Below are 17325 nucleotides of genomic sequence, written 5' to 3' on the forward strand. Positions count from 1 at the left end.
AGAATATGAGATAGAAGGAGAAGGAAGGATGGAACCAATGTAATTAGGAGACTTTGGATTTTACAATGAAATAAGTGTAATGTTGATTCCTACATGTCGAGATGACACACTTAAAAGAGGAGATAAATATGCTATGCAGTTAGCAGGGACCTGGTATTACAACAATCGCCTGCGTCGTCATGATGGAATTTTGGACACCAAAGTCATATCTACATTTCACGAATGAAGCCGGAATGCAAGGTGCGAATTGCAATTGCATTTATTGTTAATGGGTGTGTTTCCACTACTCTCCCCCATAAATATCACTGTAGGTTTGCTCGTCTTCGCAAGCAATGTAGAGATAATGTGCAACACACAGAGTATCACTTCCTCACCAGACTGCCTGTAGCAGCAAAATATCCCGACAGAATAACTGCATAGTAAATTGGTTCCGTGGAAGCTTCAGAAGAAGCACTCATATGCTCTTGGAAGACAACAAACGGGGGCCGAGGGGATGGACAGTACGCATGAACAGAAAGGGCGACCTCACCACATCTCCGCGGACAAGGGCAATCAAAATGTCGGTGACAAATGATGTTCATACACCTTTCCAAGTAAGGATATTGAAATTGCAGCATGTGCAATGAAACCCCGGAGATTGCGATTGGGCGCATGGAGCAGGATCATGGCGGGGTTGCTAGGGGACGCAATACACACATGAGAAAAGTGAGACATTTCTTACTCTCCTTGGCTTCTGATAGCCCGACTGGGCAAGCATCAGATGTAAGAAACTCTGATCAGAGTCGAGATAAAGTGTAGACTAGGAAAGGTCCGAAGGATACCGGATATCTAGACAATGGCTAGGGAGGGGCAAGGGAGGCCTGCGGATCGGGGGGCGATCGTGACATGGCGCAAACGCTATGAGATCCATGGAGCGGGAGACCTGTCTACACATAAACAAAATAATTGGTCATATTTGTCGGCGAAGGTGGATGAGTATCGCCAGGGTGGGGAGCGTCATGTGCGTTGACATTGTCTTTGAACGTGGAACCTGATCCTGGAAAAGTGTGTACAGGTGTTATCCGCGTGAGAAGACACGTTGATCAGCGTGTGGTGTCGTGCAGTAGCGGGATCGGTCTAATTGTCAACCTGCAGCAGATGATTTGCATGCTTGGCTCTGGATCAACCACTACGTGACCATGGTCTGGAACTCTCTCAACCGTTTTTTGACAATACCAAACAAATAAACTGTATCCCTGTAACTTTGTTATGCTAAGTGCTGCAGGTGCTGCAGTTGTAGCCAGCAATCGACCCATCTATTGTATTTGGTGGGTGCGTCTGCCTTGTTCCATGGGGCAGTTAACGGAAGCCAGTCCGGTTGTCGACAAGCATTCGTGGTCAATGACGGTAGCGTACATCCAAGCTCGGTACCAAAGGTATCACCCTGGCCACAGTCATGTGTTCGAGGCGAGTTGTTAGAACGGTCAAGTTTAGCATCGGATCTAGACACCATGTCCAGATCTATGCCGTGCGCTTCTGTATACGGGGTCAATGAACTTACACATGCGATCTGCAGCACTGGGGCCGGGAGTGTGTAATCCGAACCACCAGACCTAAAGTGTGGATATTACTGCGGCCATTTCCGAGACTGCTGCTTTGGAATTAATTTCAGGAGAAATGACGCGTGTCGACCAGAACAAGGACTTGGTGGTGCAGCTCGATGGTGTCTTGTCATGCACTCCGCATACCTGAGCTGCACTGGATGCGGTTGGTTGACAGATGACCAGGCAATGGGGCCTCGTGTTCAGAGGTGCGTCCTGCTTGTCGACCTGGACCCAAGTTACCACGGTCGAGCGCTAGGTTCGCGCCATCAATCGGCGGGATCAGAGTGGCCATTGAAAGCCGTTTCATCTTGCGATTGTGTAAACTAAAACATAACAAGCTTTATCGATTTTCGCCGGCAGGGTGAGGGGACAATTTCCATGTGTTGGGAACTGTGGATAGCCGACAGAAGCTGTTGCACACGATTCAACCGGATATTCGAGGGTCAAATGTGACGTTGTAACTCTCGAGTGCAGGATGAATCGTGTGGATGCTGTGATCGAGCAACCTGGTGGCCCTTCCATGAGGTGTGTTTCGTGTTTCACTGGGATTCGAACATGGAAGGTTTTGTGTAGGAAATAAAATGAGGCAATTCACACACAGTTCATGACAGGCAGATGGTCATGAAGCCGGTGAGTGAAGACTCAGATGCACTAGTGCTGCACAGTCATGGCTGGAGAGGACAGGGAAGGGCCAGGCGAAAGAAGCTTGCAGCCAAGGTAGCAAGTGACGACAGGGATTAGGCCAAAGACAGCGCGCAGGCCAAGCTCGCCCCAAAGGGATCTGCAAGCTGCAACGTCGGCCATTCTTCGGTCGTTCTGGATGCTGTTTGTGAGGGCGCGCACACACACACACACACACACATAGGCACACAGGTCCTGTACAGTCGTTTATTTGTCAGCCACATCGTGGGTGAAATGGTGTGTGTTTAGACAAGAGGAGAGGGAGGGGTGCAAAGGGTAGCTTGGTGGGGTACACAGGGCTTGGGCTCGACTCCACGGCCTATTGTTGGTGTATCGGATACGACGGCCAGAGGCATTGGGCCCTCTCCAATAAGTGGGCGAGTGTATGCGAGACTATGTCATGACCGAAGATGATACAAGTGGTTGAGGTAGAGGAACACGAGCAAGAGAGGCAATGTTGCCACAGTACCGTGGAAATTGTTGAGCATGTGTCTGTGGCCACGCCTTTGGTGACGTGGTTGTTTGCGGTGACTGGGGGTGTGAGGAGGAAGTCGTGATGATACTGCTGCTGCTCCTGCGTGTTTCTCTCCTGCTGCAGCTGACCAAACGAGGAAGGTGAAGGGAACATGTTGTGGTCGTGGCGTGGCGTGGCGTGGCGCGGAACCTACTCCGACGTTGCACACAATGCATCTCATCTTCATCCGGCACGCCCAATTAATACGACGTCGTATGTATTGGAAGATGACGGCGGTGATGATGATGATGATGATGATGATGATGATGATGATGATGATGATGATGATGAGGATGGCCATGGTGATTATGGTAATGGCAGTATGCGACTAAGCGCTGACGTGCGTCTGTACATGCCATGGTAGTTGTCTAGATTATGTGCAGCTGGGCGTCTAGGCCGTCGACCGTTGGCCATGTACTAAGTAAGGATGTAGCAGTGTACATACACACTTACAGTACCTAAGTTCGTCGACTGTCTGGCCTCACAGCGCCGTCTAGCAACATTACAATAGATAGTCACTTTGCCTACAGTTCAATGCCATGGCCCCATGTCCAATACGGCAAGGATAGTTGGAGTCGGGCTTCTAGTGGAGGAAGAATGCATAGTCGAGGGTGCAAAACAGGGTGGGTAGAGAGGGCATCTAGCCCCCATGTTCCATGTTCCATGTTCCATGTTTGCAACGCGCTGCATGCGTGCGTATCGCGGTCGCTTCCTCATTCTATCGGCGGAAGGTAACCCGCTGGCTGCGCCATGCCGCGTAGTCTATTACGAGGGAAGCGAATAATTTCGGACCTGTACAGGTGATGCGTGTGTGCGTCGGCGTGCAGCAATGACCATGTCTGGATGTTTACCAAGTTGTCCAAGGTCGGCCTTCAAATCGGCTTCCAAATCGGCCATGGTAGCGCCCGCATCGTGACACCTATGGTCTGGTAAACTCCGCGCCTCCGCCAGCCGCCTCTGACACGCCATGACCAAAGGTGCGCGCTTTCGCTTCTTCCAGGGAAGCTCCGTGCATATCTCCGCCACGAGGCATCGCTCGGTCCAACTCGACCTAATGCCACCAATCCTTAAAAAAAGCCACAAGCCATGTTTGGTTCTTCGGGCAGGGGGCGGCCCCTGTCAGTGTCACTCACTCGCTCGACTTGCACCAGCAGAGCGTTCCTGGACACCAGACTGCCAGAGTTTAGCCGCCGTGAGCCCTGGAAATGCATCCTCTTGGCCAGGCTCTAGTTTTTCCTCTGCTCACAACGGTTTTAACATGGCAATGGCTGGGGGTGATTTTTTCTTCTTCAATTCTCATTGCTGTGATACGTCGGCCTATGACTCGCGACCCAGGGACCCCTCTTCATGTATGTCATCAGTTCATACACAAGACGGAAATTGTTGACAAGACCATGCGTGTCTCGTCAGGACGTATTTTTGTCCGCAGGCCAGGCCATGGGTGCGGCCGATACTCGCAAGGTGCCATGATGCTGGCCTGTGGCTGGCATCACACGCACGACTTGGGGGATGACTATGTGCAGTGTATTGCATGCGTTGACATAGAGTGTGTACACAGACATGAAGTTGAGATAGTCTAATGGCGGCGTGGTGTTCGCGTTATGATCGAGGTTACCGCCCGCTCCCGTTCGACGGCGCATGTGCAAATAGTTAGTGGCATCTATTCGTATTCATCCTTGGTCCGATCAGTCTTGGTACTGGACAGCCAATCACATGACAGCTATCCCGACGAGCTTCACTCATGTTGCTTCTGCTCAACAGGTGCTGAGAGAGAGGGCGGGTATTGTCACGCCCTGTTTGCACAACACAAAGCCATCTATGACGACAACACTTGAGTGCATTCAGGCGAATACCATAGGCAGGCAAAGGGGGTGGCTGGTCTGGGTGCTCTCGGATGTTGGCAACCGGGCCAGGTGGGCTTGGGATGGCCGTGGTTAGGCAATGGCACCACATGTACCGTTCAGCCGTTGAATATCTAGATACGTACAAATGCCACACACACACGAGTGCGGTGACATGGCATGTGGCTTGGGGCCGCTAAGGCAGCAGGGACGTTGATCTCAAGAGGGAATGACAGCAGCAAGGGAGGGTGTCGAGACCCGAAGCGAAATAGCAGGGTGGTTTTTGCGGGAATCGAGGCCGAAGCAGTGGTAGAGAAGCAGGAGATGCAGTAGCAGGCAAAACAGCAAGGTTTGCGGAACTGCCAGAGGGTGGGGGCCAGATGCAGCAGAGTCTTGTCTGCTGACAGCAAAACAGGCATGGATGGAGGATGCACAAGGAGAAAACCACGATGCGACAGCGGTATGCTGAAGTTTGCGAAGGCGAAAGCGGGGGTTGGAGGCGAGCGCAAGACGGCCCATGCGACATCTGGAGGGTCGAGGATGGGTTAGTGGATCTGGACATGTGAGATGCCGTGGCTATGATGCCGGGCGCGGCCACCAGAGCATGGGTACTCGGACCTTGCGTCAGTGGATGGGGCAGCAAGTAGTCGGTCAGAGTCAGGTGGAGGTGAGTAGTATGTAGGATATAGGATGTAGGGTGTAGAGGCAAAGACAGAGGCGGCGAGGCTGCGAGGCCCGAGGAGATCTCAACGTCTTGTGGCATCCCGCTGCCGGACGTTGCAAGTTGCTTTTCGCCTTTTGACACACACACACACCTCTCTCTCTCTCACACACACACACACACACGGCAGGCCAGAGGCATGTGCGGTGCGGTGCGGTGCAGTGCGGTCGGGATTCGCTCTCATGGACGCATTGGGCCAGTCCTGCCGGCGGGCGAGGTCTGTGCCATGTCCAATATTTGCATGCAGTCGTTTTGCAGGCCGCTCTTGCCGGGGGGCCCGCAGAAGCCCGCTGGCCGAGTGGTGAAGATTGTCGACGCTGTGATTGCAGATTGTGTGCAGCCGCGAGCGCATTTTTTGCGTTTGGGCATGGGCATGCAGACGAGGTCGGTGGTGTACATGTATAGTAAGTATACTAGGTATGTATATGGGCAGAGTGCTAAGTCGCAGGTGCATGCCATGTAGGTAGTACTGTGTGGCCCGAGGTCCCTCGAGCGTGGGTTTGCCGCGTCTAGCGCGCAGAACTAGCTCTCAGCCTCATGCCATAGCTGCATTCTTCTTTGCACCTCCACCTCGTATGGACGGCGACACACGGGCAGCCCACGCACGTTCACACGCAGGCTGGTATGGATGCGTACGGAAGGAAGGGTGGGTTGCTGAAGGAGGGATCCTGGGTGGATGCACGCACGCACGCACGCGCACTCACGCACACACACACGCACACGCACACGCACACGCACACGACCGGCGTGAAGGCACCGCCATCCTCGGCTCCCTGGCGTAGCGAGAACAAAACGGGGAGCAAAGGGCGGTCAATACGTCAGGATATGGGTTAGTCAGCAGGTGCACGGAACGAGGGCGTGTCGGACTATTTTTCTCACTAGTGCCGCTCCCCTTCTTATCGCCTAACCATCTTTTGTGTTAGTACCCTCTCTAGCCTACGTCGCGAATCTGACCTGCTCAACCACCACTACCACCACCAAACCAAGCAGTGCCTGGTACCAGCCAGTGCCTTGCCCTAACGTTGCCGTCACCCTTACCCCCTTACCCCCTCCCTTCCCACCCCCAGGCCCCCAGGCCGTCCCAAGCATACCAGATCGCGCACCCGCAGTGCGACTACACGTGCAACTGCCACCAAGCAACGCGATCGCCGCCTACCCGGCGCGTTCGTCACTAAGGCGCTCCACGCTCCACTCACTGTTGCTGCTGCACCCTCGCTGCGCTGCTCTGTTTTGCACTGCACTGCACGGCGCTGCACTGCAAACTGCACACCTCTCGTCTGCCCAGTCCCCGGTCTCTTAACCACCCACGAGACCCCTCCAAAGCAGACTTGCACTCCGACTTCTCTCTTCTGCTGCTGTCATCATCATCATCGTCGTCGTCGTCGCTGTTCGCCGCCACTCGCCGACATACGCTCCCTGCCCTCCCCTGCCACACTCGTTGTGCGTACCAAATCTGCACCGAACGCCGCGACAGGAGGCTGATCGCTCGGCACGCTCGGCGCAGTTGAGCAATCTGGGACACGCAGCGACTGGGAGAGAGCCACAGTGTGCGCGAAACCTTCAGTCATCGTTACCACAACGGGCCGACTGTCGCCTTTGCCCCATCGCCGCGCGCGGAGCCAGTCAGCGACGCGCATCCAGAGCGACCTCTTTGGTAGCCGCCTGCACGCCCCTCGGCCAACAGGCCCAACCCAACCCTGGTTTCTTCGTCACTAGCGCACTCCAACCACGGACCCGCACGCCCCCCCTCGCGCACCAGAAGCCCACCCTCACGCTGGCCTGCGTCCCACACTCTGCTCGCCGCGCCATCCTCTCCTCGTGCTAGCCGCTCCACCCGCAGCAGCAGTCATTCCCACTGTTACGGCTCGGCTTTACCGACTAGCACTGCATCCCTGTCATTGCCTTGACGGGCGCGAATTACCTCATCGAGTGTGCTAAGGCCTGCTGGGCAAGCCGCCATTTCTTCCACGCCCCTCGATTGGCCCTCGCCCTCCACGCGCACGCCACTGAGTCTAAAAGCCTTTAGGCCGCGCTCTCACTAGCTGTGTTCCAAATTCACTCTCGCCCCAGCAGACCCGCAGTGCAAGCTCGTCCTTTCACTAGCACCAATTGTGTAACCTTTGCGTTGCACTTCACTTTGCATCGCGCCAGCTGCTCCGCGATTCGAGAGATCTCTGTCCGCTAGCTACCTCCCCTGTCCCGGTGTCCTCGACCTTGCGCCTTCCGTGCATCTCTTTTCGACGGCGCATATTTGCCGAACTGCTTGTCCCTCCACCTGGGCGTCGTGGAAAACACACCGTCTGCAAATCATCCGCGTTTAACTTCCACGCTACCCACGGCCTGACCACTTCGCTTCTCCGGTTTTCTGGCTGTGCATCTCTTGGCCGAACCCAGGCTACGTCTTTATACGCTCTAGCTGCCTGTCTTCCACAGACCGCGGCAAATCATCCGAAGACGGTTCGCGACGGACATATCTCTGCAGCCATTCCTCCCTGTGGGCGCACGCATCCAACCATCCAACCTCAGCTTAGAGTCCGTCCAAGCTACCTTCGACTCTTGACCCCTCTTCACAGTCTATGGACGCACGACAAGCAGACTACCCGCAGTCAGGTTTGAGCTCGCCCTACCCAACCTTTCCTGAACCAGTTTCTGAGGGAACCTCTGCAGATCAAGCATCTGCTGCGCAATACCCTCCCCAAGGACAAGATCCTCGCTCTTCCAACCTCACGCCCAGCTCAGACTACAGTCTGAATCCCTCGTCTGCTCGATCAGGCTCATTCCCCGAATACATTCAGCGTTCGTATCAACCAGCTGCTCAAGGGCAAGCTCCCGGTGGTATGGCGCAACAACAGAGTCCGTCAATGCCTATCCCAGATGGTCAAGCAAATGGCCATCAATCACCACAGCAACTCAAGTCTGACTCGGATGTACCTATAGATCCATCAATCGCCGCCCAGACGAGCCCGACTTACGCCAGTCACCAACAGCAATACTCTCCCTACACACCCCACCACGACATGCAGCACTACCCGGGTCAGCCCCAAACACCCATGGGCTACCCATCGCGCCCTGAATGGGCTGGCCATTACCCTCAGCCAGGCATGCACTACGGCCATCCCGCCTCTTCAGGTCCCCCGGCGCCTGCAATGGTCTCTCCTGTTCAGCGACCACCAACTGTAAGTCGTTTTGTCCCATGTCCCCCACCCCATCCCATCCTAATAAAGGCTCAATACTGACACTGTGCGCGTGCACAGGGCGGACACCCCTTGTCTACAGTTTACTCATTTGTTCCCATTCCCGGCGCACAGCAACACAAGCGACCACGCCGGCGATATGAGGAAATCGAGCGCATGTACAAGTGCGGCTGGAACGGGTGTGAGAAGGCTTACGGTACTCTGAACCACTTGAACGCCCACGTTACCATGCAGTCTCATGGCTCAAAGCGAACACCAGAAGGTGAGTGCTTTTTTTCCCTACTCCGTTTTCGATGGTCAAACACGTCATGGTTGTTGTTGTGGTGGTGGCCCTTGCAAGGCTAGTGCGCTAAGTTAGCACCTGGGATCGTGCTGGTGCAGCGCCATAGTGGTCGCGTTCCCCCCACACTGGTAGCTTCTGACGACGGAAGCTAACAAGTATCGATCCTTGCGCCTTGCTTTCTTGGCACAATAACAATATGTTTGATATATATGCTAACTGAACCTTAACAGAATTCAAGGAAATTCGCAAGGAGTGGAAGGCCAAGAAGAAGGAGGAAGAGGCTGCCCGCAAGGCTGACGAGGAGCGACACCGTGCCGACGCGCAGCAGCGCGCTCACGAGGGTGGTGCCCCCGAAGCTCCCGTCTACGGACAGATGCGACAGTCAGTTGGTGTCCCCGGGCAAGCGCCCCAACATCCTCAACTCCCTCCGATCGGGTATCAGCCTGCCGCCTCTGGCAACACGGCAGCTCCTCAATACGGCACCCAAAGCCCCGGTCTTCCGGAGGGAATGGCTCAGTATGCCACCCCCAACAGCAATGCGTACAACAGTCCCAATAGTAACAGCAGCAGTTATCCACAATCACCCTATGGACAGAACCCTCAAATGTACCAGCAGAACCACTAAACATGGTCTGACAATCGGCGAAAAACGCAACTCAATCGAAGCCAACCTTGCACGACGGTGTATTAAAGGCCATTTCGCTCTTTCTCGGCTACTCGCGCGAGTATATTGACGACTCTCCTTTTCGTGGATGTTCTTCGCGACCGTGTCGCGGCTTCACGCGACAGTCACAGCATCTTTCTCCTTTGGCGGTGCTTGCATTTTCACTTGGCGGCGGCTGTATGTTTTTCTACTTATGGGTGTTTATGAGGGAGATTCAATGAACTATGATGCGCGCAGCATGGCTACGGCCAAAGTACAGATATTTGCGTAAAGAGTTAGTTATGGCTCCAAGGTCGTCTTGCGTGTCATGCCACGACGAGGGCTCTTTTGGGCGGCATGCATGGCACGGTTATACTTTCTTCTTTGATCATATCTTTTGCGCATCTCGGTGACGAGATTTCTCCAAAATTTTCCTAGCTTTTTCTTCTTCTTCAGACTTTCATCATTACGGGCTAGAACAACTGCATGCGAACCGGCGCTCGAAACAGAAACAATTGACCAATCCAAATTTCAACTGCAATGATAGTCCATCACCTTGTCCTTTTGTGTACCCTGTTGCAGTGCTCACTTCACAAAAGCACACATACACAGTGCTGGCTTCTTTGGCGACTTGTGTGCCGCTCTTGTGTTCCTCGTACAAGCAACGTGGAACGAACGAAAGTCGAGGTTATCGAGTCATACGCTCTCAGTCATTGGAGCTTATTGTGAAGCAAATCAGCAGAGCAGCCCATGGCAGCAGTCGCGCTGTCGTGACCCCCAATCTGCTCATCATCACGCAAGTTGGACATGTCGCCGTGCGCATCCTCGACCCCCTGCACATGCTACAGTTGCACGCCTTGAATCTCATGCTTATCACTGTTTTTGCAGCTCTCCCTCCTCCTTCTTTCCCTCTCAGTTATCCGAAGCCCAGGCCAGATAGGCCCGGTTTGGTTTCAAAACAATGATACGCATGTCTGTCTGCCCCTCACCCCCTCTACCAACCCCCCAGTCGACATCGAAACGCATACGCATAGATACAGACACATGTTTTTTATGCAAGCAGCAGGCGAGGCATAGGCCCGACCCAAGGTATTGCTATATAAGACTAGAATCTAGATGTCTAACCGAGTGTGCCCGCGCGTGTTTATGATTTCCGTCTTGACAATGAAGGTTTGACGCTTAAAAGGAAAGGAATAGAGCGAGTCTGTCCCCCTCGCCCCTGCTCGCCGAAATCTCTCGGCTGAATATGCATGCATGGCCTGCACATTCGCTTGCTGGCTCACTCCCTCACGCCTCTCTCCCTCTCCCTCCCTTTCGCTCCTCACCACCCCTCATCCTTGTCTTATAGGCCGCGGCGTAGATCGCCACCATCATCGGACTACGCACCCCTCCCTTTTCTTCCACCCCCCTGCCTTGTCCGCTTCAACCACCACATCACTTGCATGCTTACGAGCTGTCTGCCCTTGCCCCATTCCCTTTTCACTCTTCCGCTCTGCTTTGCGCACCTTGCCACGTATATGCCGCTGTCGCCATAGCACACCTTGTCCCCTTCTTTTCCTATTTTTACTTTTTTGCTTACCGACGCTTAGGCTTTGAGCTGCAAGGGGAAGGAATGCCAGCCCCTCGCAATCCCCCCTCCTCTCTCGTCTATCTTTTTTTTTCGACTGCCCGAGCATTTCGCCGGCGGTCTCGAAGCGAAATATGCTGAAGTCATCTTACCTTTCACTGACCGATGAAATCAGACCACCTTCTTTGTCTCTCTTCATTCGATTAAACAGACATACACCCTTTCCTTGGCTCGCATTCTCTTTTTCTCGCCTTTCCTCCTTCTTGTAACCTTCTTAGTAAGCAAATAAGGTTTGACAGGGAAAGAGAGAGAACGAGCATAACTGCATTTCTCTTTGTCAGACTGCAGTCTATAATGGTCACAGTTACCAGCTTTTCCCCCTCTAGACGGCGACCGTTTACGAGAGAGAAAAACAAACGTTACGAGCAGAATAATTAAAGTCATACGACTTGTGAAGCACGTCAATGCCATTTTCGCTTTTGATTGCATTTTCTCAATAGACATATTTCCCGCGGACCTGATTTGCTGGGCAAGGATACAATGGGCAGAGAATGGTGTCATTTTCTTTGCTTGGGGCGGGTGGGCGTTGCGCAATGACCCAATCAAGCTCGGCATCTCGTTCCTTTGCAAAGGAAAAAAACATGCTTTGTTTGAAAACATGGCGTTCGTGGCACGATCTTCCGAATGGGGCGGAGGAGGGGCTGGGTGCAAGGTGAGTGTGTGTGTGCGCGTACATATGGGTGTGTGTCAATTGAGGGTATGTGCTGTGCGCGTAGTACACCGTACTTGCCCTATGTATGACGCACAGCTGAAGCATGATATGATGGAGGAGGGGCGGCAATGACTCGGATTCGGAATTCTGGGGGCTAACCCATGCATACAAGAGGGTATTCCATATTATACCCGCACACCTGCGTACGCACGTACACATGTTCAGTAAACATGGGTTGCTGGCGACCGAGATGGGAAACTCATGGGACTCGCCAAATCAGGAAGGCGCGTAATGACAGTGTTGTGGTTGATGCGTTATCTTGCCTTCTCATACACCGAGGTGCTGCATATTCGCCTGTCCATCCTGCAGATAGATTAAAATGCTCGCCAACAAGACGTATGCCAACCATCGGTATGCAGATATCGGCCACGGTTGGCGAGTCCTCGGCGCTGTGGAGCATGCAGCAAACAGACAGACAGACAGACTGTGTGTGTGTGTGTGTGTGTGTGTGTGTGTGTGTGTGTCTGTGTGCTGCGACACTTGGCATTGGCTTGACGGCTGATAGGATGACGAGGAATGCATGCTCGCAATATGACGGCACCCGCCGACGCGGAAATCAAAGTGCGGCTTGTTACTCTGTGTAATCAATAACCATTACACAATCAACCTTTCCGAGGCCCGTTTTTTTGTGCGTTCACGTAATTGTTCGCACGGTGGCATCAGCCGACGTGACCGGAGCGATGGGATCGAAGCAAGTCGCCGGCCCAATTTTTCTGTCTTTGCTCATGGGCCAATGCAACGACCACAGCGCGATCTGTATCGGAGTGCGGAGTGGCTTGTCGGCTAACCACTTTTCCTTTCCTTCTTTCTCGCCCCCCGCCGCAGGACGTGCTGGAATGAGCAGGCGGATGGTGATCATATTGGGCAATGTCATCCGAACACACTTGATTCATGACGGCCAGATCGTCCGAAAGCCGATCACGCGGCAAAAGTACGGCAGAGGGAAAGAAGGAAAGAAGGAAAGAATCTGCAAAGCCGAGCTGGGATGACCAGCTCAACAAAGGAACAATGTCGCCGACCTTTTCTCCTTCATGCCCATCCTTCACACACCCTGGTGCTGTTACCTGTCCTTTGCCTAACCCGCCCCGCCCCGCCCCGCCTCCCTATCCCTTTCCCCCCAGAAGAACAGACACAGGTTTTTGTGCAATGTCAGATTGCAAGCCAAAAGCAAGAGCGAACGTAAAAGGTGCCGGATCCGAACAGAGAGATACGCTAGCATCTACAAAACAATTGCATCTGCACGATCGCCTTTTAGCGGCTCATCAACCGTTGCTCGATTAAACTACGATTTTAATGCCCCGGACGGTTGCTGGGCTCTGCGAAAGGCACTTTTTTTGGGGGGGGGGGCCGCCGTTGGAGATGGCGGCTTTTTCAGCTAGGCAGTGGAGCACCAGGCGCTGGGTGGCAGGCATGGTGGACATAAACGGTGCGCCAGGCCATGATCTGACAAAAGGCAACTAGCATAAATGGGCTTGCATGGGCTTGCTATGGTGCTACTGCTGGTCTGAGGGATGGTGGGTAGATCAAGCGCCGTTACACGGCAGTAGTGTTTTTGGGTCGTAGGATTCCTTCCCGATGCCACGAGGGACGAGGGTGTGTTTGTGGATGTGGGCGTGCGCGCGTGCGTCTGGCGCTGTGCTACGGTCGGATGTCTTGCATGCTGAGGTGAGGCCAGCAGGACAAAAGGTGAGCATTACTTACGTACGTACAAACCGCGCAGGGCTTGGTGATGCCACTGTCTGGAATTTCTGGCCACATGATGAGCGACGATTGCTGACTCTGCTCTCTTCCTCCCTCTCTGCTCTCTGCACCACCACACATTTTTTCCCACTCTGGTCAGCTCCTATAGGTGGCATTTACTACCGTTCATGTCCTCACACACGCACAACAGTACATCATCATCCTATGGTCCATGGCTACAATACACTTAGTGTTACTACGACTACGACTACAACTACAACAACCATCGACCAAACACATCCATTAAGAGCCTAGCTTACCATGTATGTTCGGAGTACAAAACCTAGTCACGCAGCCCTCGTAGCACGGAAACAGCCGACGACCAGGCTTACACACATGGTCGTCCTAGTAGAAAGAGAGAGAAAATCTCCGAATCCCGCCGTCTTGGTCCTAATACAGAGAAACACAGAGCCATTAAGAAAAAGCTCCGATGCTTGATGATGTGCATACATGCTCACCGTTTAGAAAAAAAAAGAGACTAAAAGTCGGGATTTGTATGTAGATGGTTAGACTAACAATTCGTACGGCATGGAAATGCCAGCTAGTTTTTAGGTATCAAGGCAAGGTACTCAGAGTAGTTTAAGGGCACCACACAATTGGATAAGGGCAAGGCTCTCTCAAACGGAGAAGACTACTCTACTCTTACTACTCTCACACACACACATGTGTGTGTGTTGCGCTAGTCGGGGGGCGAGCGCGCGAATCCCAAGTCAGTTTGGGAGGCTTTTCCCACCCCTTCCCCCTTTCTACGGTAGTTCTAGTTTACTTTTGTCATCGCGCGCCCACGCCGATGGGTTCAGAAGCCTGGCTGGGGGGTATGGTAAGGGGCGCGCGCACGCGAGGGGGACAAAGGGTTAAAAGGATCGTAAGCCCTACTAGAAGGCGTGCGATGGTGGTGGCCCTGGTCTGGTTTGGCTCTCCCGCGTTATAGTGCTGGTTCCCTCCACCCACCCCCCCTTCCCCCTTTCTCGGCTCCGTAGACTCGGTTGCGACCTTAAGGCAGTAGTGTGGTTCTTCTTTGTTTTCAGCCTTACTGGCGGGTTCCTGGGCGCTTGTCTCTTGGAGTGGTTTTTTTACGGCTACTTAGAGGCGTGGTCACGGCATTTTTTTTGGCGTTAGGACTAAGATTGTTTTTCCGCGCGCGTATAACTTGATGGTCCTTTGAAGACGGCGCGCTGCCGTAGTTGGCGGCAAGGCCTGGCGTTTGTGCTAATGACGCTGGTGCCTGTGGATTGTATGCATGTAATACTGCTAGTAGCCATGAGGCTGCAATACAGAATGATTCCGCAAAGTTTCAGGTCATTGGCCGCTGGATTGGATGATCACGTGCGGCATACTTAGAGTTTGGTTCGGCATTTGTGCCGGACATGGTCAACTTTTCCCTAGCCCAGCCAATTTACGCTTTTTGCTCACAACGGCTCGCTTCCACGCCACCCACGATCTCATGCTGAACTGTCGTGCGTGCCTTTGGCGATGCATACAGGCGCTCGATGTCCCGACCACTAATGCGCACCGCTTGCGCCGCAATGTGAATCCATTTCTCGCAAACAGCCAGCAGCGGCTGCTGTCGACCCGCAATGTCGCACGCCAGGAAGACAAGACACCCACTGACCTGAGCGAGGCCAGAGGACGCTCGAGAAATCGGGAGGATCACTTCAAGAGGTCGGCCTTTGCGGCAAAGCAAAAGAGAACCGAAATCTTGGCACTGCGGCAATCGCATGCGCGCAGAGTCGAAGAAACTCCCAATTTGGCAAAATTGGGCCGGCGCGACCCTCGCATGTCAGAGAGCGACTGGAATAGAAGGAAGAGAGAACTGCGGCATCTGCAGGACCCGCTGGACCTGGCGGCGTTTGTTAAGCAGGAACTGGACAAGGACAGGGTAGAGGAGATGCTGCAGTTGGTGCGCATGGCCAGTCACTCAATGCAATGTATTGTCAGCTGGAACCACATAATCGATCATCTTCTGGCCAAGGAGCGGGTCAAGGATGCACTCAAAGTGTACAACGATGTCCGTCTTGTGAACATGAGCGGCGTGGGACAATGCTGACTTTGAGTAGATGAAAAAACGAGCGCAATTCCCTGATTCCTATACGTATACAATCTTGCTCCGAGGCTTGTCCTTGAACGCGCACACATCAGGTGTTCTTAGCAGTGCCCTTTCCGTATACCACTCTCTCTCCGCACCGAACTCGCGAGTCGAGCCTTCGATCATACATACAAATGCTGCTTTGAGAGTTTGTGCGCGAGCAGGCGATATGGATGCATTATGGGGCGTTGCTGGGAAGATTGCTGAAAGTGGACCAGCGTCGGCGAACGCAATTACCTACATTACCATCATCAACGCCATACGACAGAGTTTGTTGATAAACGCACCGAAAGGGGAGAGCGAAGAGGAAACTGCGGCAAGGAAAGAGCGTGGTATCATAGAAGCACGGCGTATGTGGGAAGATATCATTGGGAGGTGGAGAAATGCAGATCTGGTCATTGACGAAGAACTGGTTTGTGCAATGGGAAGACTTCTGCTAGTAGGCAGCCGGCCGCGAGACTGGGACGATGTGCTTTCTCTGGTGGAACAGACCATGGATATCCCACGACTTGTACCTCGACTGGGCACTGCGGACCGGCGGAAAGCAGGTTTCCCACACTTACGAGCCCCGAACGTACCACCGCAGTACCGCGTCGAGGACGAGCACCTTTCGCCAGACAACACTCCTGTGCGTGGAGACGAATTTCTTCCTCTGAAACCCAAGGGCGCCCTACCGCATTCTCTTGCATATGTTCGACCGGGTAACAATACACTCTCCATCGTTCAGGAAGCTTGCCAGAAGATTGTTGCGAACAAGGCTGCACAAGAGTATTGGGATCTCTTGACCGACCCCGGGGCCTATAAGATTGTGCCGGACCGCAACAACCTACACATGCGCTTGCGGAACCTTCGCCTGAACCGTGCTTCCGCTGATGCCGTTCAACTGTTACAGGAAGACATGATTGGAAAGAATATCGCGCCTCGACCTGGCACGTTTAGGGTTGCCATGAGTACTTGTGTCCGCGACAAGAACAACCACAATTCTCTCAAACATGGCGGCCAGATTTTAAACATGATGTTCAAGACCTTGGAGGATGCAGATCCGAAGACCATTACCATGTATGCGGAGCTCGCAACCAGTTTTCCCCTTGCCAAGGGCTCGGATTTGGTGGACGCACTTACTATTCTCGATCCTATCGCCAAGAACATTCGGCTTCAGCTGGGTGTTGGTGGTAGAGAGAGGAGATACAGGAGGGTTGCGGGCCCCCAGTATTTGGAAGGCGAGGAGAGGCAAGATGGAATCACCGCACTAAGGAAGATCCACGGTGTTTATGACAAGTTGCTGTTTAGCAATCTGATTGCAGAGGAGATGAAGGTTCCGTTCAAGGCGGAGCGAGCACGCCTGTCTGCTTTTATTCAGAGGATATTGTTCAAAGATGGGCATTCCAGATCGAAGGGGAATACCGAGGAGATGACCCCGTCAGAAGAAGAGGATTCACGTGAGAATATCCAGGGAGAGGTAGATCAAGGAGAGATTCAAGAGGGAGAGAAAGAAGATAGCAGACCGGAGTGGAAGAAGCAATGGATGGGACAAATAGAGAGGCCGGTGCGGCGAAAGATGAGAGTCTCGTCGGCTACGACGGACATGTAGGATATGCTACTTATGGGGTTTCTTGAAACGACGGTATGATCCAAAAGTACTTGTACAATATTACTGTATTTCTCTTCATGATTACATATACTTGATATCCAGCAAGATG

The 17325-nt window shown here is 53.3% G+C and overlaps 9 protein-coding genes across 9 annotated transcripts; 6 read left to right on the top strand and 3 right to left on the bottom strand.

The window, feature by feature from the left end:
- Nucleotides 1-2579: 2579 nt before the first annotated feature.
- Nucleotides 2580-3166, bottom strand: COCSADRAFT_237820 (uncharacterized protein). Its single transcript, XM_007705135.1, has one exon. It carries the CDS (start codon nt 3077-3079, stop codon nt 2663-2665), a length of 417 nt encoding a protein of 138 aa, XP_007703325.1. The 5' UTR covers nt 3080-3166; the 3' UTR covers nt 2580-2662.
- A 773-nt stretch (nt 3167-3939) lies between these two features.
- Nucleotides 3940-4517, top strand: COCSADRAFT_237825 (uncharacterized protein). Its single transcript, XM_007705136.1, has one exon. It carries the CDS (start codon nt 3984-3986, stop codon nt 4356-4358), a length of 375 nt encoding a protein of 124 aa, XP_007703326.1. The 5' UTR covers nt 3940-3983; the 3' UTR covers nt 4359-4517.
- A 224-nt stretch (nt 4518-4741) lies between these two features.
- Nucleotides 4742-5213, bottom strand: COCSADRAFT_237827 (uncharacterized protein). Its single transcript, XM_007705137.1, has one exon. It carries the CDS (start codon nt 5179-5181, stop codon nt 4816-4818), a length of 366 nt encoding a protein of 121 aa, XP_007703327.1. The 5' UTR covers nt 5182-5213; the 3' UTR covers nt 4742-4815.
- Nucleotides 5214-7916: 2703 nt separating this feature from the next.
- On the top strand, nt 7917-9442 carry COCSADRAFT_98164 (uncharacterized protein; the record flags this gene model as incomplete). Its single annotated transcript, XM_007705138.1, has 3 exons — nt 7917-8516; nt 8595-8796; nt 9048-9442. 3 exons carry the CDS (start codon nt 7917-7919, stop codon nt 9440-9442), a joined length of 1197 nt encoding a protein of 398 aa, XP_007703328.1.
- A 1128-nt stretch (nt 9443-10570) lies between these two features.
- On the top strand, nt 10571-11109 carry COCSADRAFT_237876 (uncharacterized protein). The gene has a single exon (XM_007705139.1). It carries the CDS (start codon nt 10715-10717, stop codon nt 11054-11056), a length of 342 nt encoding a protein of 113 aa, XP_007703329.1. The 5' UTR covers nt 10571-10714; the 3' UTR covers nt 11057-11109.
- Nucleotide 11110: 1 nt separating this feature from the next.
- COCSADRAFT_237877 (uncharacterized protein) lies at nt 11111-11807 on the bottom strand. Its single transcript, XM_007705140.1, has one exon. It carries the CDS (start codon nt 11685-11687, stop codon nt 11223-11225), a length of 465 nt encoding a protein of 154 aa, XP_007703330.1. The 5' UTR covers nt 11688-11807; the 3' UTR covers nt 11111-11222.
- Nucleotide 11808: 1 nt separating this feature from the next.
- On the top strand, nt 11809-12421 carry COCSADRAFT_237878 (uncharacterized protein). Its single transcript, XM_007705141.1, has one exon. The coding sequence runs from the start codon at nt 11901-11903 to the stop codon at nt 12381-12383; it is 483 nt and encodes a 160-aa protein (XP_007703331.1). The 5' UTR covers nt 11809-11900; the 3' UTR covers nt 12384-12421.
- Nucleotides 12422-13374: 953 nt separating this feature from the next.
- Nucleotides 13375-13977, top strand: COCSADRAFT_192785 (uncharacterized protein; the record flags this gene model as incomplete). The annotated part of the gene is made up of 3 exons (XM_007705142.1): nt 13375-13500; nt 13731-13802; nt 13855-13977. 3 exons carry the CDS (start codon nt 13375-13377, stop codon nt 13975-13977), a joined length of 321 nt encoding a protein of 106 aa, XP_007703332.1.
- Nucleotides 13978-14955: 978 nt separating this feature from the next.
- On the top strand, nt 14956-17319 carry COCSADRAFT_183891 (uncharacterized protein). Its single transcript, XM_007705143.1, has 2 exons — nt 14956-15547; nt 15597-17319. The coding sequence occupies exons 1-2, from the start codon at nt 14984-14986 to the stop codon at nt 17214-17216; spliced, it is 2184 nt and encodes a 727-aa protein (XP_007703333.1). The 5' UTR covers nt 14956-14983; the 3' UTR covers nt 17217-17319.
- The last annotated feature ends 6 nt before the right edge of the window (nt 17320-17325 follow it).

Source organism: Bipolaris sorokiniana (genome assembly GCF_000338995.1).
Source record: "Bipolaris sorokiniana ND90Pr unplaced genomic scaffold COCSAscaffold_13, whole genome shotgun sequence".
Lineage (NCBI taxonomy): Eukaryota > Fungi > Ascomycota > Dothideomycetes > Pleosporales > Pleosporaceae > Bipolaris > Bipolaris sorokiniana.

Coding starts and splice junctions, on each gene's coding strand:
- COCSADRAFT_237820 (XM_007705135.1), bottom strand. CDS start 3,079: ATGGCCATCCTCATCATCATCATCATCATCATCATCATCATCATCATC.
- COCSADRAFT_237825 (XM_007705136.1), top strand. CDS start 3,984: ATGCATCCTCTTGGCCAGGCTCTAGTTTTTCCTCTGCTCACAACGGTT.
- COCSADRAFT_237827 (XM_007705137.1), bottom strand. CDS start 5,181: ATGTCCAGATCCACTAACCCATCCTCGACCCTCCAGATGTCGCATGGG.
- COCSADRAFT_237876 (XM_007705139.1), top strand. CDS start 10,715: ATGGCCTGCACATTCGCTTGCTGGCTCACTCCCTCACGCCTCTCTCCC.
- COCSADRAFT_237877 (XM_007705140.1), bottom strand. CDS start 11,687: ATGTTTTCAAACAAAGCATGTTTTTTTCCTTTGCAAAGGAACGAGATG.
- COCSADRAFT_237878 (XM_007705141.1), top strand. CDS start 11,901: ATGCATACAAGAGGGTATTCCATATTATACCCGCACACCTGCGTACGC.
- COCSADRAFT_183891 (XM_007705143.1), top strand. CDS start 14,984: ATGCTGAACTGTCGTGCGTGCCTTTGGCGATGCATACAGGCGCTCGAT. Junction 15,548..15,596: donor CACTCAAAGTGTACAACGAT/GTCCGTCTTGTG, acceptor GACTTTGAGTAG/ATGAAAAAACGAGCGCAATT.